Source organism: Pagrus pagrus (genome assembly GCF_965226575.1).
Source record: "Pagrus pagrus genome assembly, chromosome: 23".
Lineage (NCBI taxonomy): Eukaryota > Metazoa > Chordata > Actinopteri > Spariformes > Sparidae > Pagrus > Pagrus pagrus.
The window spans coordinates 4581611-4604578 of record NC_140205.1 but is presented as its reverse complement, the minus strand read 5'-3'; the positions used below and the strand labels follow the sequence as shown (position 1 = coordinate 4604578).

At 42.0% G+C, this 22968-nt stretch overlaps 3 protein-coding genes across 6 annotated transcripts; 1 reads left to right on the top strand and 2 right to left on the bottom strand.

Moving 5' to 3' along the window:
* Window positions 1-935: 935 nt before the first annotated feature.
* Window positions 936-4990, bottom strand: klhl42 (kelch-like family, member 42). The gene is made up of 3 exons (XM_084345179.1): window positions 3664-4990; window positions 3392-3585; window positions 936-2854 (listed from the first exon to the last, which is right to left on the bottom strand). Exons 1-3 carry the CDS (start codon window positions 4425-4427, stop codon window positions 2400-2402), a joined length of 1413 nt encoding a protein of 470 aa, XP_084201305.1. The 5' UTR covers window positions 4428-4990; the 3' UTR covers window positions 936-2399.
* Window positions 4991-6375: 1385 nt separating this feature from the next.
* On the top strand, window positions 6376-18971 carry LOC311252455 (endosome/lysosome-associated apoptosis and autophagy regulator family member 2-like). Of its 4 annotated transcripts, none has more exons than XM_084345609.1 (22): window positions 6377-6624; window positions 9803-9923; window positions 10015-10204; window positions 10343-10490; window positions 10650-10739; window positions 10829-10934; window positions 11029-11178; window positions 11517-11605; window positions 12415-12595; window positions 12937-13065; window positions 13555-13645; window positions 13790-13892; window positions 14071-14208; window positions 14353-14625; window positions 14769-14942; window positions 15630-15819; window positions 15905-16001; window positions 16075-16176; window positions 16544-16670; window positions 16932-17110; window positions 18126-18288; window positions 18513-18971. In XM_084345609.1, the coding sequence occupies exons 1-22, from the start codon at window positions 6517-6519 to the stop codon at window positions 18579-18581; spliced, it is 3018 nt and encodes a 1005-aa protein (XP_084201735.1). In that variant the 5' UTR covers window positions 6377-6516; the 3' UTR covers window positions 18582-18971. The 4 variants fall into 4 exon arrangements, with proteins under 4 accessions (XP_084201737.1, XP_084201735.1, XP_084201734.1 ...); XM_084345608.1 differs by having other exon boundaries at window positions 6378-6624; window positions 18510-18971; XM_084345610.1 differs by lacking the exon at window positions 6377-6624 and adding an exon at window positions 6988-7085 and having other exon boundaries at window positions 18510-18971.
* A 779-nt stretch (window positions 18972-19750) lies between these two features.
* Window positions 19751-22956, bottom strand: LOC311252456 (serine protease 1-like). The gene is made up of 5 exons (XM_084345612.1): window positions 22222-22956; window positions 21823-22002; window positions 21658-21716; window positions 20453-20589; window positions 19751-20328 (listed from the first exon to the last, which is right to left on the bottom strand). The coding sequence occupies exons 1-5, from the start codon at window positions 22494-22496 to the stop codon at window positions 20143-20145; spliced, it is 837 nt and encodes a 278-aa protein (XP_084201738.1). The 5' UTR covers window positions 22497-22956; the 3' UTR covers window positions 19751-20142.
* Window positions 22957-22968: the final 12 nt, after the last annotated feature.

The window sequence follows — 22968 nt, the reverse complement described above, 5'->3', positions numbered from 1 at the left end:
AATATCATGACCTAAATTTCCAAACTGTCAAACAAATCAGTAACGCAGAGAGAATCTGAAAATCCACCAAATCAAACACTTTAAATGCTGCATTTACCCCAAACTCCAACAGTTTCAGAAATAAGATGTACTTTGAGGCTCATTTCTCACATCTGCACACCACGAATACTTAACCGAGGAACTGAAAAGTACCTTAATGGAAACAAAATCTGCTTTAGCAGAGAGGAAAAATAAAACACAGCAGTTTTGGTCAGTTGCTGGCAATGTAACAAAGTCTTGCATTTTGTGCTTTTTTTTTTTGTATCAAGTTCCTTTTAACTGAGGTTGCAGAAGGCACATGTGCATCGTTCATTTCATGGAGTTTGCGCTTTAAGCTTTGCTTAGTGTATCTCTGGAAAATAAGACTGTGCAACACATTAAGCTCCCTCTGAGCCACTTCTCATCCCAAACAGCAACTATCAGGGAACCATTAATCCCCGTAAAACTGGCAGTGTAAAACCAAAGCCATTTCATGATTATCTGCTATGTACAGTACATACAGGAAATGTGTTTAAGGTTCGTAGTGAATTATGGATAAACATGTACGCCATATCTGGAGTGTAAACATCGAGAACATTGTGGCCCATGCTGTTATATCGCCCCAGTTTGTGCCTCGCATGTATTTGCATTATTTTCAACAGTGGTTCATGGTTTCTCGAAAAAATTATTACTGTTATGAAGATGAAGTTATTTTAACCATCTGGATGGAAAACTATTCAGTCTGCTGCACAATAAAAAAGGATTTTCAACCTTTTACCCAAGTTGCGAATCTGGCAGCAAACAAAGATGGCAGCTGTTACCTGGATAGAAATCTAATTAAAAATTGTTTTAAAAATGCAGAAGACGAAGTTAAAACTGCAGCTAGTATTAGCTGCAGTTTGATACTTGATAAGTATTTTCACCTGCATCATCTGTGGCGTATTTTTTTCTCTTAATTGATCAGCTGATTAGTCTTTGAAATGTCAGGAAATGGTAAAATAAATAAATAAATAAATGTTGATCAGTGTTTCCCAAGACGACGTCCTCAAACGTCTTGTTTTACATTTATGAAGCTGCAATCAGATAGTTTTTACTTTTTTTCTTTTAAAAAATTACTAGTATATAATAGTTGGCAACTAATTGATTAAAAATCAATTGCTGCAGCTTTAGACAAAGTATTTCTTCTTTGAAGATCCTGGCAACACCTTCACAACAGAATAAAGTTTTGTCCAATGACCTTCTGGGTTTTTCAAACTTACCAGGTAATTCATTCTCATTCTCAGAGAAACAGATGATTACCACTGTGACATGAATGCATCTTTAAAGGGATAGTTTAGGGTTTCTGAAGTGGGATTGTGACTCATCCTTAGTCTACCCCTGCTTTAATCGGTTAGTTTAAATTCACCAAAGTCACACATTTACTCAAACAAACCAACTAATACAGGCAACGGTGGTGCAGCAACTCCCTTATTCTGCGAGGTAAAATAAGTGTTTCTGTCAAAGGAGTCTGGTGCCTTTAGAGAGAGCGATAACGGATTCAGCGCCCAATCGAAAAGGGCTGTCTGACGGCAGGGTAAAGCAGTGGAAATATTTAGTATATGTAACATTTCTGCATTAAAATATCTAAAAAACGACAAAATGTTTGTTGTTGCATTTAGTACTTACATTATCCCAAATGTTTCCAACCCAGAGAAATCTGTTATTTTACTCCAGGTAGCGGTGCGTTTCATTTGGTCACCTGTCGCTTCAAGTTTCGGGTTAACAAGAGACGATACATCAAAGAGTGAAGAAGGAAGTCAGCGAACGCGACCAAACATAATGTGAGTGACACTGGAAAATGAACATGTCTGTCAGATAGAACATGAACAACAAAGACAACAACTCCCATGATCCCACGCTACTTGCATCTTTCGTTTTTTGTTAAATGAGAAATCCCTTGTGGCAGAAATTACATACTGTGCATTTAAACTGATTGTTTAAGGTGGCTAGAAAATGTTTCGCCGACTATGAATAAGTACCTCATACAGCCCCACTTCAAAAAAACCCTGAACTATCCCTTTAATGTTAGTACATGAGAGGCACAAACTGGCACAAGCTGCTATGATGCTGTTGACCTGCTGGCCACGGCGCTTCATCACTTTCATACTCGTCATTTTAGCTTTTGTATTTGCATCCACAGCAGGATTTATGTACAAGGTAGTGCGTTTTGTTTTCGAGGCACAGAGGTCACGAGGCGTCCAACCTGGCAACCGGACGCTGCTCCCACTGTCGCTGCAGAGCCCCATTCTGTGCAAGGACAAGCAAAGCCACATACTGGCCTATATTAATGCAGCGCGGGCTCCACTGTGTGTTAGTGTTCACTGAACCGTCAGCGCTCTCAGTCACAGCAGGTTGGGGAGGTAAAGCGAACACAGCAGCATGTTCTGTCCCAGAGCCGGGAAGCGTCTGAATGCCTCCCAGGCGTCGGAGAAGATGTTGTACTTGAGAAAGACGCGGTGCTCCAGGCTGGTGGGCAGGCTCACGTCCCGGCTCATGATGTAGATGCCGTCGTTGTGCAGCGTACACGTCAGGTTCAGGCCCGACTTGGACGTATTCTCCTTCAGCTGGATCCACTCCCCAGTGGTGACGTTGTAGGACTGCACTGTCAGCACGTCCTCCGTCTGGCTGGGACGCCGCTGCCGCCGGCCCGCCTCCAGCTCGTGGGTGTAACCGCCCACAAGGTAGATGGTGTCCTCCACAGAGAGCATCTGCTGCTTGCGGATGTGCGCAGAACACGACCGGAACACCGTCCAGGTGTCAGAGGTGGGGCAGTATCGGAGGACACTCGTGTTCCTGTCTGACAAACACAGAAAAAGAAACTCTGACTGAAAGAACTTGTTTCTCCTGAACGTACATACATTGATTTTAAAAACAACCATCTCAGCAACATGCTCATTCTCCTGGAAAAGGATAGGAGACATGAAAACAAAAGCCATCAGCAGAAGATCCCTCTAGCTAACCCCGAGTGATACTTGTAGTCCTCCTGACAGGATATAGACAACAACAACCCTCACCAATATATACAGTACTGTGAGCGTACTGTAGTAATCAAACCAAACTCAGTATCAGCATTTTTATCAACTTGGAGTTTCTCTCATCTGGACATCTTTTAAAGAGAGGACACAAAAAGTTGTGTAGGACAAAAATAATCCACTGAAATCTCTGAAGTTTCCTTTCCAAGATTATGAAAGAACTTTTTTGTGAATGTTTGTTGTCTTCATGTTATCCTACATATCTTTCTCCTCCACTGTGTGCGATATAGTTATTGTATACTCTGTACACATTGATTGTAGAGCGACCAGTATCCTGACTACTTGAACTGTGTTAGTCTAACCTCTTGCAGTGTATCCACCCATGACGTAGATCATCCCCTGACATTCACAGGCAGAGAACTCAGCCAGCGGGTCGGGCATCGAGGACACGCAGGTCCACCAGTCCTGTTCTGGGCTGTAACACTCCACCGTGCCCAGACACTGGCCTCCGACAGCGTACAGCTTCCCCTGTACCGCCAGGAGCTTGAAGTTGGACCTGATGGGGAGGACACAGTAAGTAAGACACAACAGAAGTACTTGATGACTGAGAAGACGTGTGTGGGTCTGGTTTTACCTCTTCTGGTTGAGCGGAGCCACCTGGTTCCACTCGTTCCTGCAGGGGTTGTAGCAGTGCACCGCAGAGATCTCCTGACTGGTCATCCTGTATCCGCCCACTATGAACAGGTAGTTATCCAGGACAGCTGAGCCATATCCTCTCACATTGATCATATCAGGAGGCAGGTTGTTTGCCAGTGGTTTCCAGCGCTGCTCCATCTCTCCATACCTCAGCATGGACCAGGGTTCATCCTGATCAGGCACCTCCAGGGACAGACAGGTGAAGTCCCCGATGGCTACCAGGGTGGCGGTGCCTTTCATGCGCATCTCCTTGACCTGGTCTCTGACAGCAGAGGGCAGGCTGCTGAACTCCGGCCTCCTCACCATGGGGTGGTAGTAGCAGCTCATGTATTTGAGGCAAGCATTACGCAGATCATGAGTACCGTACACTTCAGAGAGGCTGTACAGCTCCACGCAGTTATCCATGCGGATCTCCGAGGTGAGGAGCTTGAGGATGGAGGTGACCTGCAAGAAGGAGGCGGTCTCGATCAGGTCCTCCAGAGTCTCGTTGACAACCTGCACCTTGGAGGTGTTGATGAACTCCAGGACCAGCTCCAGGCCGGGGACACTGAGCCCCTGCAGCTGCACCGAGTCCTCCGTGGACTCCCGCATCCCGGAGCTGTACAACGCGCGGAAGTAGTCGCTCTTCTCGATCAGCTTCTTCTTATTCACCTCGTAGATTTTGTCATCCATGACGATGGCAATAATCTGGTCAGATGACATGGTGAAGCTAGCGCGCTAGTGTTTTTTTCTTCTTTGTTTATGCTTGCCCTTTAGTCAGCCTCCTCCGAGAGTCACCGTTTACATTTCACCGGCGAGGGAGCTCTGTGGCCGGTCTATATATGGTAATGTTCAGCCCATAGATCGCCATGGAGCGGCTTTCGTTAGCCGTGGAAGCTAACCAGCTAGGTACATGGAGAGGAGCCGCTGCTGCTGCTAGTAGATAAACTAGCCAAAAGCACCTTTTCCTCTCGTTAGCATTCCTCGACAGTCCGATAAAAAGTCGCCCCAGTATCTAAAGATGTTGGTTAAATGGTGTCGTTTATTTCTGACACTGGCAGTAACATTTTCCATTGCATTTTGCAGCCTTTTGGTGACGAGCTGTCAAATTTCGACTGTTTTGATTCTGCACTCACGTCATTTCCGGGTTTCATGCTTCTTCTACTGGGGATATTTTGGTAGCGCTGTTGTACTGCTGCCACCTGCCGGTGAACAGATGAACACCTCCTCATCGGAATTTAACTGATTTTGTCATTTTAATGAGACTTTCATTGTAATTTTTGTCAAACCAAGAAAAATTAAGACCAAACTGAAAAAACACAGATTCCCTGCAATCAAAATAAAACGAAATAAAATCAAACTATCTACTAAATTACCATAAAAAACTAAATCAACCAACAATCATGAGCACCTGTGATGTTGCATGTAGCACAGTATGCATTATTCTGTCCTCACGCTAGTTAGTTTGTTGGCTCTTGCTGTTAAATCTTGTTTCATGTCTAATGTAAATCCATTGCATTTGAAAGGTGCTTTACCTGAAATATCAATCATCACTTTCCAGCATGACTCAATTAGTAAAACGTGTGAAGATGTGGTGTCAATCAGAAGAGAAGTCATCCTCTCTACAGAATTAAAATATTTAAATCTTGATAAATATTATTAGCAAATAAAGACCAAATATTAGGAATAAATTAGATTAGAAATAAAATACCTCACAAAAGGAAGCATCCAGTAGGCTATAGGTTGGTGTGGATGCTATAGGATCAATAATAGAGGATGTATGAGTTTTGCAGGATCAACACATTTGCACATTGTTAGTGCCTCTCAGGCTCCAACTCTCCTGTCAGTGCAGAGTTATATTAAGCTCTGCAGCCAGCAGGCCTGCTGTCTCTCTGCAGCTGTCAATCAAGATAACGTGCGTTATCACAGTGGTGACGTCACAGTCTGAGTGAAGGTTTATGTGAGGGAGAAGTGAAGTCATAAATAATGAGATAGACTGAGACAGGTGATGGAGCCTTCAAAATAAAAGCACGAGGTTTAAGATTAAAGCATGGGTTGGGAGAGCAATTGTTGATATTCTTGATTTATCTGAGGATTATTCTCTTTTTTAATCACTTAATAGAAAATGTCAGAAACTAGCACTTTCCTGAGCCCAACGTAAGTTATTTTAATTACTTGTTTTATTCAAAAAATAGTTAAAAACTCGCATATATTCACTGTCATATTTGATAGAAGAAAAAGTATCACATTTTCACAATTTGTGAAGCAAATATTTGTTTGTTTATTTTGTTTGTTTTTTGCTTGAATTGACTGACTGAATTTTTCCTTTTATAATATTACTGAGCAACAAAAGTATTAAAAGTGTGACTCTAAGAGGAGCAAAAATGATTTAAGACTAATAAGAATAGTTAAAGGAGCATAGTACATTTATTAAACAATAGTTACACATTACAAAAGCCTGCAGAATAAAAAAATATTTTAAAAAAAGGTATGCTAATTAAAGGAAAGGATAATGAATAAAAAGATAACAATAACAAAAATAATAACATTACAATTTCAAATGTTAATGCATTTTTATCTAAGAATAACACGAGTTTTAATTTGAAAGCCGGGACCGGAAGTGTAATTGTAACACCGCGTGTGTTGACGGTGGTGGTGTGGGTGGAGGAGGAGGAGGAGGAGGAGGGTGAGAGACAGGCAGGCAGGCGCATCAATGACAGGGACGGCGGCACACAAACACTCACCGCTCGGCCTGTTTCATGTTTGTGGCTCCAGGCAGCGGACAGCCGGCCGTCTGTGATCCGAGCTGAGGATGCGGGAGCAGGTGTGGGCCTCCTGGTTCCCCCGCTGCCTTCTACTCATCATCACCGCTCACGCACCGTCAGTGTCCGCCGGCAGAGACCCGCGGCCGTGCGATGAGGTGAGTGCGCTTTATTATTATTATTTTGTACCTTTTTTTTAATTATTATCATCTCCTAATATCCTGGAGCTACTTTAAAAACACAAGTGCTCATTGAGGCGCCAGTAAATGGTTTTAGTTGCTGTTTCTAAATCATTATTCTCATCTAGAAATGACATTTTCCACATATTTTAATGCGGTGATCAAGTCAAGAAAATGGCCATGCATGCAGAAATAAACAACCACAAGGCTTCCCCCTATAATGCACAATAAGACAACACATTAACAAGACGTTTTACAGCTTCATGTGGGCTCCGGTGTCCTCCTCACGCCGCTGATCGGCTTACAATGCGGTTCAATGTTGACCCTGAACGCGCTCCATAACGAGATGACGCGGTCTGCTGGCCTTCCTCCCCCGCTCAGGCAGCCGTCTGCCGGCCAGCCGGGGCAGGATTACCCGCTGAGGAGGAGAGAGGACCGCGGTGAGGGGTTTATTGTGATGCTAGCAGGGCTCAGTGTTGACGCAGCATCCTGGGTTTGTCTGTGAATCACTGAATGGAGCAGACTTGAGGACATTTCGGGGTTATTTGGCAAAAACAAAACCAAAAAAACGCTCATTAAAAACACAAAAATCAGTTGTTTAGTTCGATATTAAATTAACGTCCACGTTTACCACAATTTATGTGAGCACTTTACGGATATAAGGGGGAATAACATACTAATTCGCCTTCTTTCTGCAAATTGAAAATATCGTTGGTAGCCGGTTAGCTTAGCCTAGCATAAATATCCAACGGTAAAATAATCCACCGACAGTTGGTTGCCTGGCAACCTCATCGCGAACTTCAGGTCAGGAAATGCTAGCTAGCTCCTCGTGTAAAACCAAAATAGGTCGTTTTTACACATTTTGTTTGAATTAAATAAACTAAATATTAGGTTTTAATTAATTAGCTTTAGATGTGCTGGTAACTGGGTTTTGTTACCCTCAGATTTTTTTGCCCCGCTTCCAGTCTTCATGCTAAGCTAACCAGTAGGGCTAGTTAGCATTTGTTAGTTCAGTGCAATGATTTAAAAAGAAGACTGTGGAAAAACTGCTGTTTGCATTTATTTATTTATTTATTTATTTATTTATTTATTGTTGTTTATGAAGGAAATATAAGCAAAAATACAAATGTAAAAAAGTACAAATGTATTCAAGGGCTCCGTTAGTTCAGTTCCAACTAGTAACTACAGTTTTCAAATAAATGAAGAGTAAAAAAGTACAATGCTTGGCTCTAAAATGTAGTGGAGTTAAAGTATAAAGTAGCAGAAAATGGAAATACATAGTACAGTAAGTGGTAAAAAGCTTAAAAACTAAGGTTTTAAAGATGCTACCTAGTCACAGAATGGAGCTAAGTGGCTGCTAAATGTAGCTTCATACTAGCAGAGACTATATTATGTACAGTTGAATGTGGGCCAGCTGTCAGTGAGTTTGTCAAAAAGCAGGCTCAGACACTTTTCTAACCTAACAAATAATAATGAACATTAAGCATCCATCTCTCTTGTTTTCTGCACAAACCTCCATTCCCACAATCTCCTGACTGTTGTGGCGCTGCATTTTATCCCCTGTCCCCCCCTCTCTCTCTGCTTTTCATCAGTCTCCATGACAACCAGCGTTAGTCACCCGGGAGACCAGCGAAACACATTAGCCCCTGTTTGTTTTTATTTATTTATTTATTTTTTTAATCAGTTTCACCTTTTCCCCCCATTGTCAACACATTACCACGGGCACCTCTCCTCTTGTTGGTCCCTCCATCCAGAACGAGGCAGCAGGTGACCGTCAGTGCAGGTCGCTACATGTTAATGAGGCGGTTAGCCTCTCACGTGGCCATCCACAATTTGTATGTTTGTTTGTGTGAGAGCTGGGGGGAGGAGACGCAGCATGAATGGCCATTTTTGTTGTTGCAGAGAGGTGATTAGTCTTTTTAAAAGAGCTTGACACACACACACACACACACACACACCCTGTATCTGCAAACCATCTTATTCCCCCGACACACATCGGAGGTCATTTCTGAGATTGTTTCGGTTTAATTAGCTGCTACTTAGATGTCGGCGCTTAGCTGCCTGCACACTCTGATGATTTGTCCGCCCAGTTGAACAGCAGGTTCGGGGGAGGAGATGGAGAACTGCCAGAGCGAGACTTTGGACTCAAAAACTAAAAATCAGGCCCTTCTTATTGACTTTTCTGCCTTAAATCTGCAAGAATTTCATACGTGTGAAGCTGATTTAATTTTTAAAGGTAAAATGAGTAGGCCTAGCTGCAAAACTTGAATAAAAGTTCAAAAATCCAATGCACTTTATTCATTACTGTTTTTTTTTTTAATGTTGATTAAAACAATGTATTGGTCTAAATCATAAATACTCAATGAAGGTTGTTTTGACCGACATTTTGTATTAAATAAATATGAAATAAACAAGTAATAAGAGAATAAAAAAGAATAAAGTGCTTTTAAAAGGCTAAAAGCAAAGAAGAAATACGACATAAGATCATTCCAGCAAGTCTATATTCTCTAATGTATTCTGTTGACTGTGTTTATTGATTAAAAAATAATGAAAAACAAAAACTCAGCGCTTGTTCTGAAACACTGAACTCACTGTAGATGACGACATGTTGCTCTGGTTTCTATGGAGATTAAAAGCAGTCATAATCAGTTGCTTTGGACCTAATGTTCCTCTAAATGACAGTTCAGTCTGTTTAACATCATCACAACCAACAGTCCTTGGAGAGAAGCGACTGTGCAGATGACCCGCTGTCGTGCTCTTAATGGACCGATACTGTTCCAGTGGTCGGTTGCCGTGGCGATCGGGGTCAGCCACCACTTTTACCCAGGACGTGCTCCCACCCCTCCGACGTGCCCTTTTGTATGAGCAGCTTTTGTTTCCATATGAAATCAGCTTCATGCTCGCACCAAGTCATTTAAGTGACGTCTTCAAATTGCGTCAAAAAACCCAAAGACTTTTTATTTAAATGACAAAGAAAGGCAACAAATCCTCACATTCAAGGAGCTGGAACCAACAAATGACATTTTTACTTGAAAAATGGCTGTTACCAAAATAGTTGGCAATTGATTTCTCTTCAGTTGATCAATTGACGAAGATGAATGATGATGCAGGTTTTGTTGTGTCCATATCTGTATGTATCTCTTTGTGTGTTCTGCAGACAGACTACTACTACCAGTACACAGAGTGTGACAGCACAGGCTCACGATGGAGGGTCTCCATCCCTCTCAACCCAGGCTCCTGCTCAGACCTTCCACCTCCAACCAGGGGGACAGACTGCTGTAAGCACTGCCAGTCTGTGTGTGCATGCATGTGCTCATATCTCTTTGTGTTCACATGCCAATAAGTCCCTATTTCCTCACTGTCTCATAGCTTTCTCCTGTCCGGCCGGGAAGTATTTAGAGATGAGCATCCAGGAGTGCACACCGTGCGCCGCCGGCTCCTATTCGCTGGGCAGCGGCCTCCGTTTTGACCAATGGGACACCATCCCTGCAGGCTTCACGAGCCTGGCTAGCTTCTTGGACCCCGGCCCAAGTGGAGAGGACATTCAGGCCTGTAACAGGTGAAACTTACAAATGCTACTATTCCCACAGGTTAGACAGTAGATGGAACTGAGTACAGAGGTATTACACTGAGAAATACAGTATACAGCTATTGTCGTGTTTTGTTGTTTGCCTGAGTGTGTTTATCCATGCTGCAGCTCATCATGGACGCCACAGGGTGTGTACCTGGAGTCCAACCGTGATGAGTGTACAGTGTCTTTGGTTTACGCCGTCCACCTGGAGAAGCAGGGCTCCGTCTCCTTCACGTACCAGTACCCCGACAACAACATCTTCTTTGAGTTCTATGTAAGCTCCTCTGACCGCTTCCTACAATATGATGTGTTCTGATATATTCACCATTTGGTTCGTTGTTATTTAGCAAATGATAATAGTAAGTTAATTAGTGGAGCAGCAGCTGTTGTCTGGATTTTGTGGCTGACAGCTTCCGTGTCAATTTGTGCTCAGGTCCAGAACGAGCAGTGTCAGGAAATGGCCCAGGCTGATGACCAGAAGTGGATTAAAGTCACTAACAACGGAGAATGGGACACACACACAGTGAGTTTCTGGTCTTGGTTGTGTTAGAAGGGACAGTATTATGTGCTTGCTTTGGATGAGCTTCACTGCATGTCCTTCTTTGCTTTCAGGTGAATCTGAAGTCCGGAACGAACATCCTGTACTGGAGAACCACGGGCATCCTGGTGGGAGGGAAGATGGTCAAACCTGTGCTGCTCAAGAACATCCAGATAGAGGGTACATTTTAAGCTCTCTGGATGAGGACTTGGTTTCGTTGAAAAGGTAAAAAAATAACTTGTGTGTGTTGCGCTGCTGCTTTATGTCGACACAGGTGTAGCCTACACATCGGAGTGTTTTCCGTGTCAGCCCGGCTGGTTCAGCCCGGCCCCCGGCTCCTCATCCTGTGAGCCTTGTCCCAGCAACACCTTCTCCATAAAGGACGCAGCCTCCTGTACTCCCTGTCCTGAACACCACTACTCACGTATGTACACATGAACAACAGTCGTCTGCACTCATACGAGCTGTGGTTCTTTCCTTGGCTTCATTATATCCAGTGAGAAACATTTATGTCTGCTGAAACACAGATATATTTCACATATTGTTCATATATTTTTCATATTTCCTACCGTAAATTTCTATTTTATATTCGTAATTCTTGACTAAAACATAACATAAAAAAACAAGGTAGATTCTGTGTATGTGAGAACCCACCTGGTTATAAACCTGTTTCTGATCACATTCTGGTTGTGCATGTTGTATCTCTGACTCACTGCGTTCTGCATCATCACATCTCGTCCTCCTGTTCGACTCCTCTTTCAGATGAGGGGTGGGCAGAGTGTAAGGTGAGGCCGCCGTGCTCGGAGAAGGATTACTTTCAGATCCACACGGCCTGCGACAGCGAAGGGAAGGTCAGCAGCATCCACACATTTAATACATCACACACACACACAAACATCCTCACCTTTTTACTGCACAAGGACAGACGCACTGATTTACAAACACATCCTCTTTCATGGGGTGTAAACATACAAAGACAACTAAACCGAAAGTTTTATGGCAGTATTTGGTTGTTGTGAAAGATTAATAGGATTACGTTGTTTTTAATTTGAATTTCTTGGTAAACTTACACAAAAACAACAAAATAATCCAGTTAAAACTAGACAGTTTGGAAATATGTCGACTTTTGACTCCACTCATGATTCGTTTTAGGTTTAATACATGATGAGCATGAAGATTCCTGTTTATTTTTCATTTGGTCGAATGTTTACACTGAATAAAAGAACATATGATAAATAGTCCAGTGCTTATTTACTGCGTTACATTTAAATTGGTTTTCAAAGGGGGAGGATGTTTAGTCAGCTGTCTCAGGTCACTGTGTTAGAAACCAGAGAAGTTACACAGTGTGATGAGAAAGGAAACGATGAAGAGCTTAGTGAGCGCTTTGCATGACATCCGATCCTAAATCAACTTCCTTGGCACTCATCCATGACCTTGGCCGGTTTTGATTCACGTTTCTGAAAGCGCTGAGTAAGAATGATGATTGTCAAAGACCATGAAATAAACACAGCTCTCTATTGTTGATGGTATTAATTGTTTTTATTGTCCATTTTTATGCATCTCAGTCTCTATTATCCCTCTCTTACCTCTATTAGCCCCTCAGTCCCTTAGAGAAACTTTCAATCCCTGATCACAACCTCTGTGGTTTTGTCGGATTCAGACGCAGGTGTTGTATCGTTGGGTGGAGCCAAAAATCTGTGTGGAGAACGTCACAGGCGCCGTGGAGCTGCCCGCAACGGGGCAGAGAGAGCCCTGCCCTCCCTGCAACCCCGGCTACTACAACAGCAACGACTCCACCTGTTTGCCCTGCCCACCTGGAACCCACTCAGACGGCACCTCCGGTAAACCTGCCCACACATGTTCATATAACTGGAGGGTTTTAATCTGTACCTCAGAAAAGTCAAATCAACACCTTAAAAATGACAATGAGTCTATTGTTGCAGCTATTCATAGCACATAATAATGAATGCTCCTTCATCTGTTCACTTCCTGTTACACTCCCTATCTGTATCAGTTCAGTAGTAGTAAAATGCACCAGAAAGCCTCTGTAAAGAGTCGACCCAGCTGCATAATCCACACCTGAAAAGATGGTTCCTGTTCAAACATAATGTTTTATCAAGGAGGAAAATGTTATTGTTGTGTGTGTGTGTGTGTGTGTGTGTGTGTGTGTGTGTGTGTCCAGCCTGCACTGAGTGCCCTGCAGGTACAGAGCCGGTGTTGGGTTATGAATACAAATGGTGGAACGTGCTGCCCTCCAACATGAAGACTTCGTGTTTCAACGTGGGAAACGAAAAATGTGACGACATGAATGGTGAGAGCAGTTACAACTGTGACACTGAGGCAGGAGGGAAATGTGTCCATTGTGGACGGGATGTATAATGTATAGGATCTCGATTTTCTTGTTCTTGCTAACTAACTGACTAACTAGGTAACTAAACGTTAACTACTAATGATCTACCTACTAAGTAACTTAATACAAACAACCTACAATCTAAATAACTACTAACAACCTAGCAAGTAAACACGTAAGGCAGTAAAGGTGCTTTAGTCGCCCTTCTGGAGCTTTTTTTCATATCACATGATCTTCATCAGGAGATGGACTTTGGATGAAATGAAGTTTTACAGATGAACCTGTAAAACTTAATTTTCTGCTGCTAAAGATCACCTCATGCAGTCACAAGCTCCACAACAGCTACTAAATGGACTTTGTGCATCACATAGCATCGTCTACTCGTGCAGCGATCCGTAACCCACAATAAACGAGGTGTAATGTGAGCGCATCATGTCTGTTGTTCATCAGGATGGGAGGTAGCGGGGGACCACATTCGCAGCGGAGCGAGCAGTTCAGATAATGACTATCTCATCCTCACCCTGCACGTGCCTGGCTTCAAGTAAGTATGCGTGCTTTCCTGGTAGCTGACTTAACCTTAAGAAACAGGTCGTGTAGTTGTCTACTTTAAAAATCCTGTGTTTGTATGTGATCATGTTTGTTAAAGTGTTTCATCTAAATGTCTGTGTTTGTGTGTTTGTGGCAGGGTCCCAGCCTCACTGTCAGGGATGACCGGTAATGAGTTTGGCCAGATAACCTTTGTGTTTGAGACCATCTGCTCGGCCGACTGTGAGCTCTACTTCATGATGGTGTGTGCTTAGAACAGAGGGCGATACGTGGGTGACTTATTTTACCAGCAGGCCGATATTTTCACGTTTCTTCTCCAGCAGCGGTCCAGTTTATTATTACTGTATTCTGCATATATTTGTTTTAAGAAATTCAACCCTAGCTTTCCCATATGACTCTTTGCTGTGGCGCCCTCTGCAGGATGTGAACAGTAAGAGCACCACAGTGGTGGAGTCCTGGGAAGGCAGTAAGGGGAAACAGTCGTACTCGCACAGCATGACCAGGAACGCCTCTGTCACATATACATGGGCCTTCCAGAGGACTAACCAGGCGCTGGACGTGAGTGAACACACACAAAACCTTCCCTTTAAAGATATATTACGTAAAAAAAGGAGTTGAATATGACAATAAATTCACATTCATTAAACATCAAGAACAAACCTCACATGTTTCTTCCCTCGTCCCGTGTTTGTATGTTTGTAGGTGCGCCGTTACGTCAGTGACATGGTGAAGGTGTACTCCATCAGTGTGACCAACGTTATTGATGGTGTGGCGTCAGCCTGTCGGGTCTGCGCTCTGATACCCCAGAACTCCCAGCGGGCCGGCTCCTCCTGCGTCCCCTGCCCCGCTGGGTTTTTCATCGACAGAGACACCAACCGATGCCAGGAGTGCCCGCCCAACACACACCTGGCAGGGCGCCACACCTACGGCCAGGACGCGTGTGTCGCCTGTGGACCTGGAAGCGTGAGCAACAAGGTGGAGAGACTAGATCATATTACCACTGCTGATATGACGCCTGAGTTTTGGTTCTGATACCAATAACTTTATGAAGTTGCACTGTCTGAAAGTTCATCTAATATGTTGCATGATGTGAGTTCATGTATTTCCTTTTCTGTCAGGAACACTCTCGATGCTACAGCGACTGCTCCTTCACCCACACGGAGAACAACCGCACGCTGACCTTTGACCTCAGCCCTCTGAGCGACGTGGCCTCGGTGACCATCGGGCCGAGTTTCACCTCGAAAGGCACAAAATACCTCCACCTGTTCAACATGAGCCTGTGTGGCCACGAGGTAATTCACAAGTTCACTTAACATCAATCTTTTATTAGCGACAGTTAATATTTGATCACTTTTCTTTTTTCTTTTCTTAATATCTTAATATTCAATTGCAGTTTTAGTTATAGTTTTAGTATCCTCTTTAATGTCACTCTCATTCTTTGTAAAAAAAAATATATACATCCTTCAGATCGTTTCTTGTTTTTAAACTTTGACCTACTTTGACTGGATATTTAAATTTTTGGCTGTGCGGAGTTGGTGACTCTTACTCTGCTGTTGCACTCATGATTAACTGTCTTGTATGAAAGCAACACTAAAATTTAAATGCATTAAATTGTAAATGTGCAGTGAATGAAAAGTGATTTTTATTTATTCTTTATAAATGACAGTTTTTAGCCTCTTATGTCTGGATTTACTAATGTTTATGTCGGCATTACTTCACTTGCTTTACATACATTGCTACACATATTGTATATAATGTCTGTATTTCCACCAGACCTCATTAAATATTCCAGCTACAATTCATCTGACATTTTCCATATCTTGTCTTGGAAGATTTATTCATGATGTGATCACATTTTCCTCACGTGCAGGCCTGTCGCCACGGTGTGATAAAACGATAACAAAGCTGCAGGGAAACATAGAGCGTAACCATAGCAACTGACAGATAGTTTTTGATGATGTGTGCGTGTCTGGCTGCAGGGGAAGAGAGCTGCCGTCTGCACCGATAACGTCACCGTCGTGTCCAACAAGGACGACGAGAGCGACCCGGCTCAGTTCGTCAACTCAGTGGACAGCTTCATCTGTCAATCAACCATCATCCCAGCTGATGGGCGGGGCTTCAGGATGGCCATTTCCTCCCAGTCAGTCAGCCTTGCGGATACGTTCATCGGTACGGAGCTTGTTAAATGTCAGTATGCGGCTCTCTGATGATTAACTGGTAAGAGCGACTTATCTTTATCTGCGTTTCCTTCCAGGAGCAACAGTCGACACCGTCCTGAATGGCGTGAACGCTGAACCAGATCTCTTTCCCGAAAACTCAAAGGATGTCCCAGACATCAACTTCTTCTACAGGTACGGCATGAAAGACAGTGTGTGAGTGTTTTTGTTGCGTTTAAGTCTTAACTGTGTCCTCGTTTTCTGTCAGGTCAAGACAGGCGACGGCGTCCTGTGATCAGGGTCGCAGTTCAGTCATCACTGTTCGCTGTAACCCCGAGAAGTCTGAGCGAGGAGAGCTCTCTGTGCCCAGGTAGACGATAATGTTTTCTATGTACGAGACTGTTTTTATATGTTTTTATTTTACTTTATTCGCTTTCGTTCTTTTACCTCACGCTTATATTCTGTGCACTCTGTCTTTCTATATGTTTGTTATAATGATGACAAATAATAAAGAAATACATGAAAAAGAAAACAGGTAATGTGAGTGTGAACATCATACAACCAGTTATATAATGTGAATGAAAATACACGTTTTCTGCATATGTACCTTAACCTTAAGTACAAATCAATGGGATGAAAAATGAAATGTATAGCTGGAAATATGAAAATACTACATCTCATACCAGAACATAAGACATTAGATTATATAAATAAAAAAGAAAAGTGTGTTTGTTCAGCTCCTGTTCTGCAGGAACATGTGACGGTTGTACGTTTCACTTCCTGTGGGAGAGCGCCAGCGCCTGTCCACGCTGCTCCGAGGACGACTATCACCAGATAGAGGGAGCATGCAAGGGAGGCGTCCAGGTAACACACACACACACACACTCTGTCTCCTCACTGTCCTTGAGGAGATTTGCTTTGTCTGCGTTTACTCTGTAACATCACCTGAACCTGAAGGTAATCAAACCAGGGTTGTGTCCACTTCCTGTTTCCCGTCATCTCTCTAAGCTGTCCGAAAGAAATCTCAAAAGAAAGAAATCCGTCTGCTCCGTCATTTGATCTTATTAAGACACATTTCTGCTTGCATGATGAAATTCTCCCCCGGTCTCCCTCCACCCTCTCCAGGAAACTCTGTACGTGTGGAACGAGCCAAAGTTGTGCACCAAAGGCGTGTCGCTGCCTCCGAGGAGCTCCGTTCCATGTGAGGCCATCGCTCTGTGGCTGAAGGTCGGGGTTGGTGGCGGAGCCTTCGTCGCCGTGCTGCTCATCTCTCTCACCTGCTATTTCTGGAAGAAAAACAAGAGGTGAGAGGCACCTGCCAGGCAGACACTACCACCGGTGTCAGTGAAGACCGACATACTCTTTAAGATCAGCGTGAGATGTTATTTAGAGGGAGAGATGTCAGCAGATGTTTGTCAGTGACAGTAAAGTTCAGACTCTTTACTTTTACTTGATTTGTTGCTTTACTTTAGTTATACAATGTTGGGTTTTAATGGGGTGAACCTTTATGGTTTAGGTCTGCAACTAATGATTATTCTCATTATTGATTTACCTGCAGATTATTTTCTAGATTTAGTCTAAAACCCAAAGATATTCAGTTTATTGTGAAATTAAAAAGAGAAAAGCAGGAAATCTCCATATGTGAGAAGCATTTTCAACCATTTTTTCTGATAGATTTGACTGATTATCAAAATAGTTGGCTGATATTTTTCTGTCGATTAACTAAGATATGAGTCAGCTCATCATTACAGCTCAGATGATAGTTCTGGCCTTCTCAAAGCCAGTTTCTCCTCTTAAATTGTGTCATTTGGAGGCATTTTAAAGCTCTGAAGAAGGTCAAATTTCAATTTTTTCACAAGAAAATTAGAGAAACGTGAGAAACAAAACTTATATCTTAATCATCTCGTGACAGCTCAGATTTATCTTGATCTAAATGCTATTTAAGAACAATAAGCGTGTGGTACAATCCCTGTAACTACTATCATAAAATAGAGCTGCAACTTCATTTTTCAAGCAAAAAGGTAAAACATTTTCTGGTTCCAGCTTCTTTAATGTGAGGATTTCCTGCTTATCTTTGTGATTTGCGACAGTAAATGAAGAGTCTTTGGGTTTTGGACAGTTGGTTGGATAAAAGAAGCAATTTGATGACGTCATTTTTGGCTCTGTGAAATTTTGACGAGCATTTTCACAAATTTTTGGCATTTTACAGACTTAACGATTTATCAGGAAAATAATCAGCAGATTAATCATTATTCACCCCTGAAGGTGCCAGATATTATGTTGTCTCCTGCTGACGGTGTCTCTGTGGTCTGTGGTCAGGCTGGAGTACAAGTACTCTCGCCTGGTGATGTCTGCCAACAAGGAGTGTGAGCTGCCAGCTGCAGACAGCTGTGGTCTGGCTGAAGGGGAGGAACCTGACGATGACGTGGTCTACACCCAGAAACCCTCCCTGCTGGGGAAACTGCGGGCCATCGCCAACAAGGTGACTGATTTTACTGTACGGCATCCTTCTTAGGGTCGACAGGTGCGTAGGAGAAGGCAGAGGGGCGACAAAATCGGGAAAAGAGACAATGATTTTTTTTAAAAGTAGTCCCGTTGGGCGGAAAACCACCCAATCTGGCAACATTCCTCCAGCGCCACAACTGCCAAACATGTAAGTTTTGTAGTTTGATCACAGATTTCTTTCGTATGTGTATCTTTCAGCAGGAGGATGGAGACAGCAGCGAGTCTGTGCAGCTGAACTCCTCCCAGTCTGATCGATGGGTCCTGGGTTAAACAGACGCCAGCAGAGAGAAAGAAGAGCGTTAAATAAAGGAGGAGCAGTCAGTCAGTGACGGTGTCACTGCCCTCCTCCTTATGTGTCCTTTGCCTCCTTCATTGTGGGGGCACCACTACAGATCCCAGTGTTAACTGGAAAATGGTTGCCACTCGGACGCTGGCAGAAACTGGACAATGGCTTTTACTCCTCGACCCGGGAACACACAGGAAACGCAGCGCTGCTTTAACGCCATGATGCTCCAGGGAGGCAACAGAAAGAGAAACTTGCTTTTAATGTTTTTTGTATGTTTTGTATTTTTATTTGGTATTTTCTGTTCAGAGTCATGTATTTATATTGATGTTATAATGATGAACCTTTATTAAAGTCCTATTTGACTTTGGAAATGTTACGATTTGCTGCTTTTTCTTTTAATTAACCAGTTATTATAATTTATTCTTAATCATTTTTAGGTTTGAACTGTTGGTCCGATAAAACAAGCACTGTAGTATTAATGTAGTAATGGGTCAAGTGGAGACATGAAATACACCGTACACTCTACTTTTTATTTCCTTTCTCGACTCAGGACTCTCCTAAAGACATAATGTGCAGGAATTTCCTTAAAAAGCAATTTATTGACGGAAAAATGATGCCTCTCAATCATCAATTATGACAGAATAGAAATGTGTGGCAGTGTCTACATCTGCAGAGACCCTGCCCCCTACCTGTATTCACCTATTTTCTTTGAAACTTGCTGAGTTTTTCCAGTTGTCAACCTTTGGGCAGTGGCGTGTAGCCCCCAGCTGATAACAGCACATGGTCGGGAGCAACCAGGTTACATTGCTGTCTCTGCTCTGCTGTCTGTGAGCTGAGGGTAGGGCTCACAGGTCACATGACTGCAGTGGTCAATATGAGCAGATCTATTGTGATTTTCAGTATCTTTTCTGTACCGAGTTGGCGGCCATGTTGGTGTCGGTGATGTGTGTTGAGTTGAGTTGTGTGACGATGGAGTTTACAGAGTGGTTTAACACAAAACTACATGATTTGTTACTATCTTTACGACAAACATCAACTATTGATTTGGAAAATTATCTTTTAAACTGACAAACATCATATGTGTGGTTCATGAGCACAGACCAAGGTTTTTTTGTGCAGATGTGACACTGAATAGAGACAATGATCAGCAAGATAAGGGTTGCAAGTCATTTTATTTGACATCATTATTACCTCATGTCATAACTGTATAAGGAGAGTCATGTTATCAGTGTGGTTAAAAGGAAGAGCAGACGATTATTACACCTTTTTCATAGTTTCACTAGTTTTTCCATACAAGGACTGTAATAACAGGTCAAATCCATTTGATTTACAAACAGGAACGTGTACGATTGTAGAAATCTGGTTCTCTTTTTATCATAACAACATTATAACAGGAAGAATCTATATGATTAACTTCTGTGACTCAGACACGACTAATGATAGTTGAACATTTAATGTAAACCAATCAATTGTAAATGTATCAACTGTATATTTAGAGTAACTCAACAGTATGACATTTCTGGTAAATGATGGGATATTTCACAATTAACCACATCCAAACACACATCTTTCTAGTTTGTCAAGAGAGCTTTTTGATGTGATCTTCTTGATCCACCTCATGTGTCCACAGACCCCCATGAATTCAACTGGTGTAGTACAGGCTTTTTTACTTCCAGTCAGTATGACACCATAAATCGTGTCATTGTACACGACTCCTCCACCAGAGTCACCCTGTGAAAGAGATGTATAAATTTTTTTTTACAGACTTTTGAAATAATTATTCACTGTATAATAAAGTGTAAAAACTTGTAATGACTGTTGAAAAGATATAAGGTTAGAAGCCATTCCTACTCACATGACATGAATCCACTTGTTTAGAGTTGACACTACTTGCACCACAGAACACCTGATCATATGGTGCGGTACTGACCATCGTCGGACATTCAATAGCTTTGACGTATGCACACTTGAGATCCGGTACACGATAAGGCGCTAGATGAGAATATAAAAGGAAAGTTTTTCTACATAATCTACTTAACTTTTACACACTTCACCAACAAATGACGAAAACTCTGCTGTATCTTACCAGTGGAGTCTTAATATTAATACTTACTTTGACGATTATAAAATACGTTCAAAGAAGTTTGAATATTTTTTTAAAAATCAAACAGCATCTTTAAATTAGGCTATTTATCTGCTTTATTATCGAAAAAGTCTCAAATGAATTCTGCTGAGTTAAGCTTAAGATTTATATTTTACAATGTGTTTACATAAATGTAATTAATAAGCAACAAACCTTTAAGACAAAATAAAAATGTACTTAATGAAAATATATGTTTGCAAGTGAATGATTCTGATCAATTTGTGGACACTGTGTAAAACTGAAATAAAAACAGACATTACTTGCAAACAATCTGTGTTTAACAACCACAGTTGTTAAACACAGTGTTAAACACTCAGAAACAGTCACGGGGACTGTGAAAGATGGTATTTTGTATGAAAAGGTCACCGAGGAGTTTCGCCGGGAGAAGAAGCAGCCCAACTTCATGCTTCGCGTCACGTCACATATTTACACCTACCCCAGTGGCAGCTTTTTTGAAAAGGAGGAATATTACACCTCCGTTTCACATAGACAAGACGGCAGATTGCAGCCTTTACCTGGCTGCAAATGTGCCGCATTTTCTAACTAAAAGGGGCTACTGTTGCTAAGTGGTGTAGTTATATCATTTAAACAACTCTGTGTGTCACAAAGTGTGTCCTTGTTTGTGAACGACTGAGCCTTTCATTCCTAACTTGTTTGAAACATGCATCAAACTCTGAATAAATATATATTCACAAAAATCAATGAAGTTGATAAGTAAAACACTAAATATATTGTCTTTGTGCTATTTGAAATTGAGGATATGTCAAAAAAGGATCAGCAAATTATGACGTGCTTTATTTATGTTTCACACAGCGTCCCTACTATTTTGGAATCAGTGTTGTAAAAAGAAAAATAAGAACACATGCTGTGATAAACATATATAACTGTTAATATAAAATAAACAAGATTAATCTCACTTCTTGTTCCATCAGAAGCTGCAGTGGTGGCTGCATGACCTGCAATCTGAACCATAGCACTGAAACACAATGAAAAGGAGAAAAAAAGCAAAGGTCAGTTTTTCATTTTGAGTTCCTCAAGAGTTGAGCTTTCAGACTTATTAAAGGGGAAAGATCACAACTCACTTCTTGGGAGTCGGATGATTAACACAGTCAGGAAGATTTATATGATTAAAACCAGATTTAGCTTTCCTCAGCTTCAGCAGCATGATGTCAGCGCTATCGTGTGGATGAATGTTTCTCAAGTCAATTTCCTGAGGGTCTCCTTCACCACCTGGATGCACACCTAAAAGTGCCGTGATTGTCCTACAAGTAAGAAGAGGTCAAAGAGGAACGTCACTGTAAATACATAATATTGTAATACTACATGTCAGTTCTGAACATGAACATAAGCAGTTGCTATCTTTATTTTGTGAATGCTATCATTTTTAATCAGATAAATACTTATGAGTGCATTAGGACTTTCAGATTGAATTTATAAGTGAGAAATATATTGTTAATATTTTTTAAATAAAAATGTCTCACTCTCCCGGCTCCCAGCAGTGACGTGCAGTCAGAATCCACTGGTCACTGATCATAGAGCCACCGCAGCGGGCTCTACCATTCTGTGATGTCATAATCAATTGCACATGGTACCAACGCTCAGTGTCAGTACAGATTTGACCATTAATGATTCTCTTCTGCAGATCCACCATGGTGCTCACCGAGACACCTGAAAGAGAAAGTGGAGTTGACTTTGACTTATAACAGTGGGTTTCAAAGAAAAAACAGAAGTTGGTCCCTATGGAAGCCTGGTACATTTTTTATTTTTACTTTATTTTACAATTGGTATTACATATTTCTCTCTATTGTGTTTCCATACACTGCTTAGACACTGTGGGGCTCCTAGTAATTTTCTAATATGAGAGGTAGCTAGTTTCATGTTCTCATGCGCCGCTGCCTTTGAAAAAAAACAAACACTACATTGTAAACAGTGACAGTATTTGTGGCAACAGACTAAACTACCAGACCTTGAGTTTGCCTAAAGGCCCTGACATCTACACCCTAAATGCCATCCACTATCTGTTGTCTCAACCCTGGAACAACTGCTTGTCACTAAGAGCTGCATCATACCACAAACTTAAACCTTTAATGGTTTCTCTAGAAAACAAACTGATGAGGAAATTAAGAATTAGGTAAAACAGAAGTACGGCAATGTGCCCGAAGTGTCTGTCACTGTCAAACATTAGTTCTGCCTCTATCAGAGTCAGCATGTCTGAAGGATTCACTCAA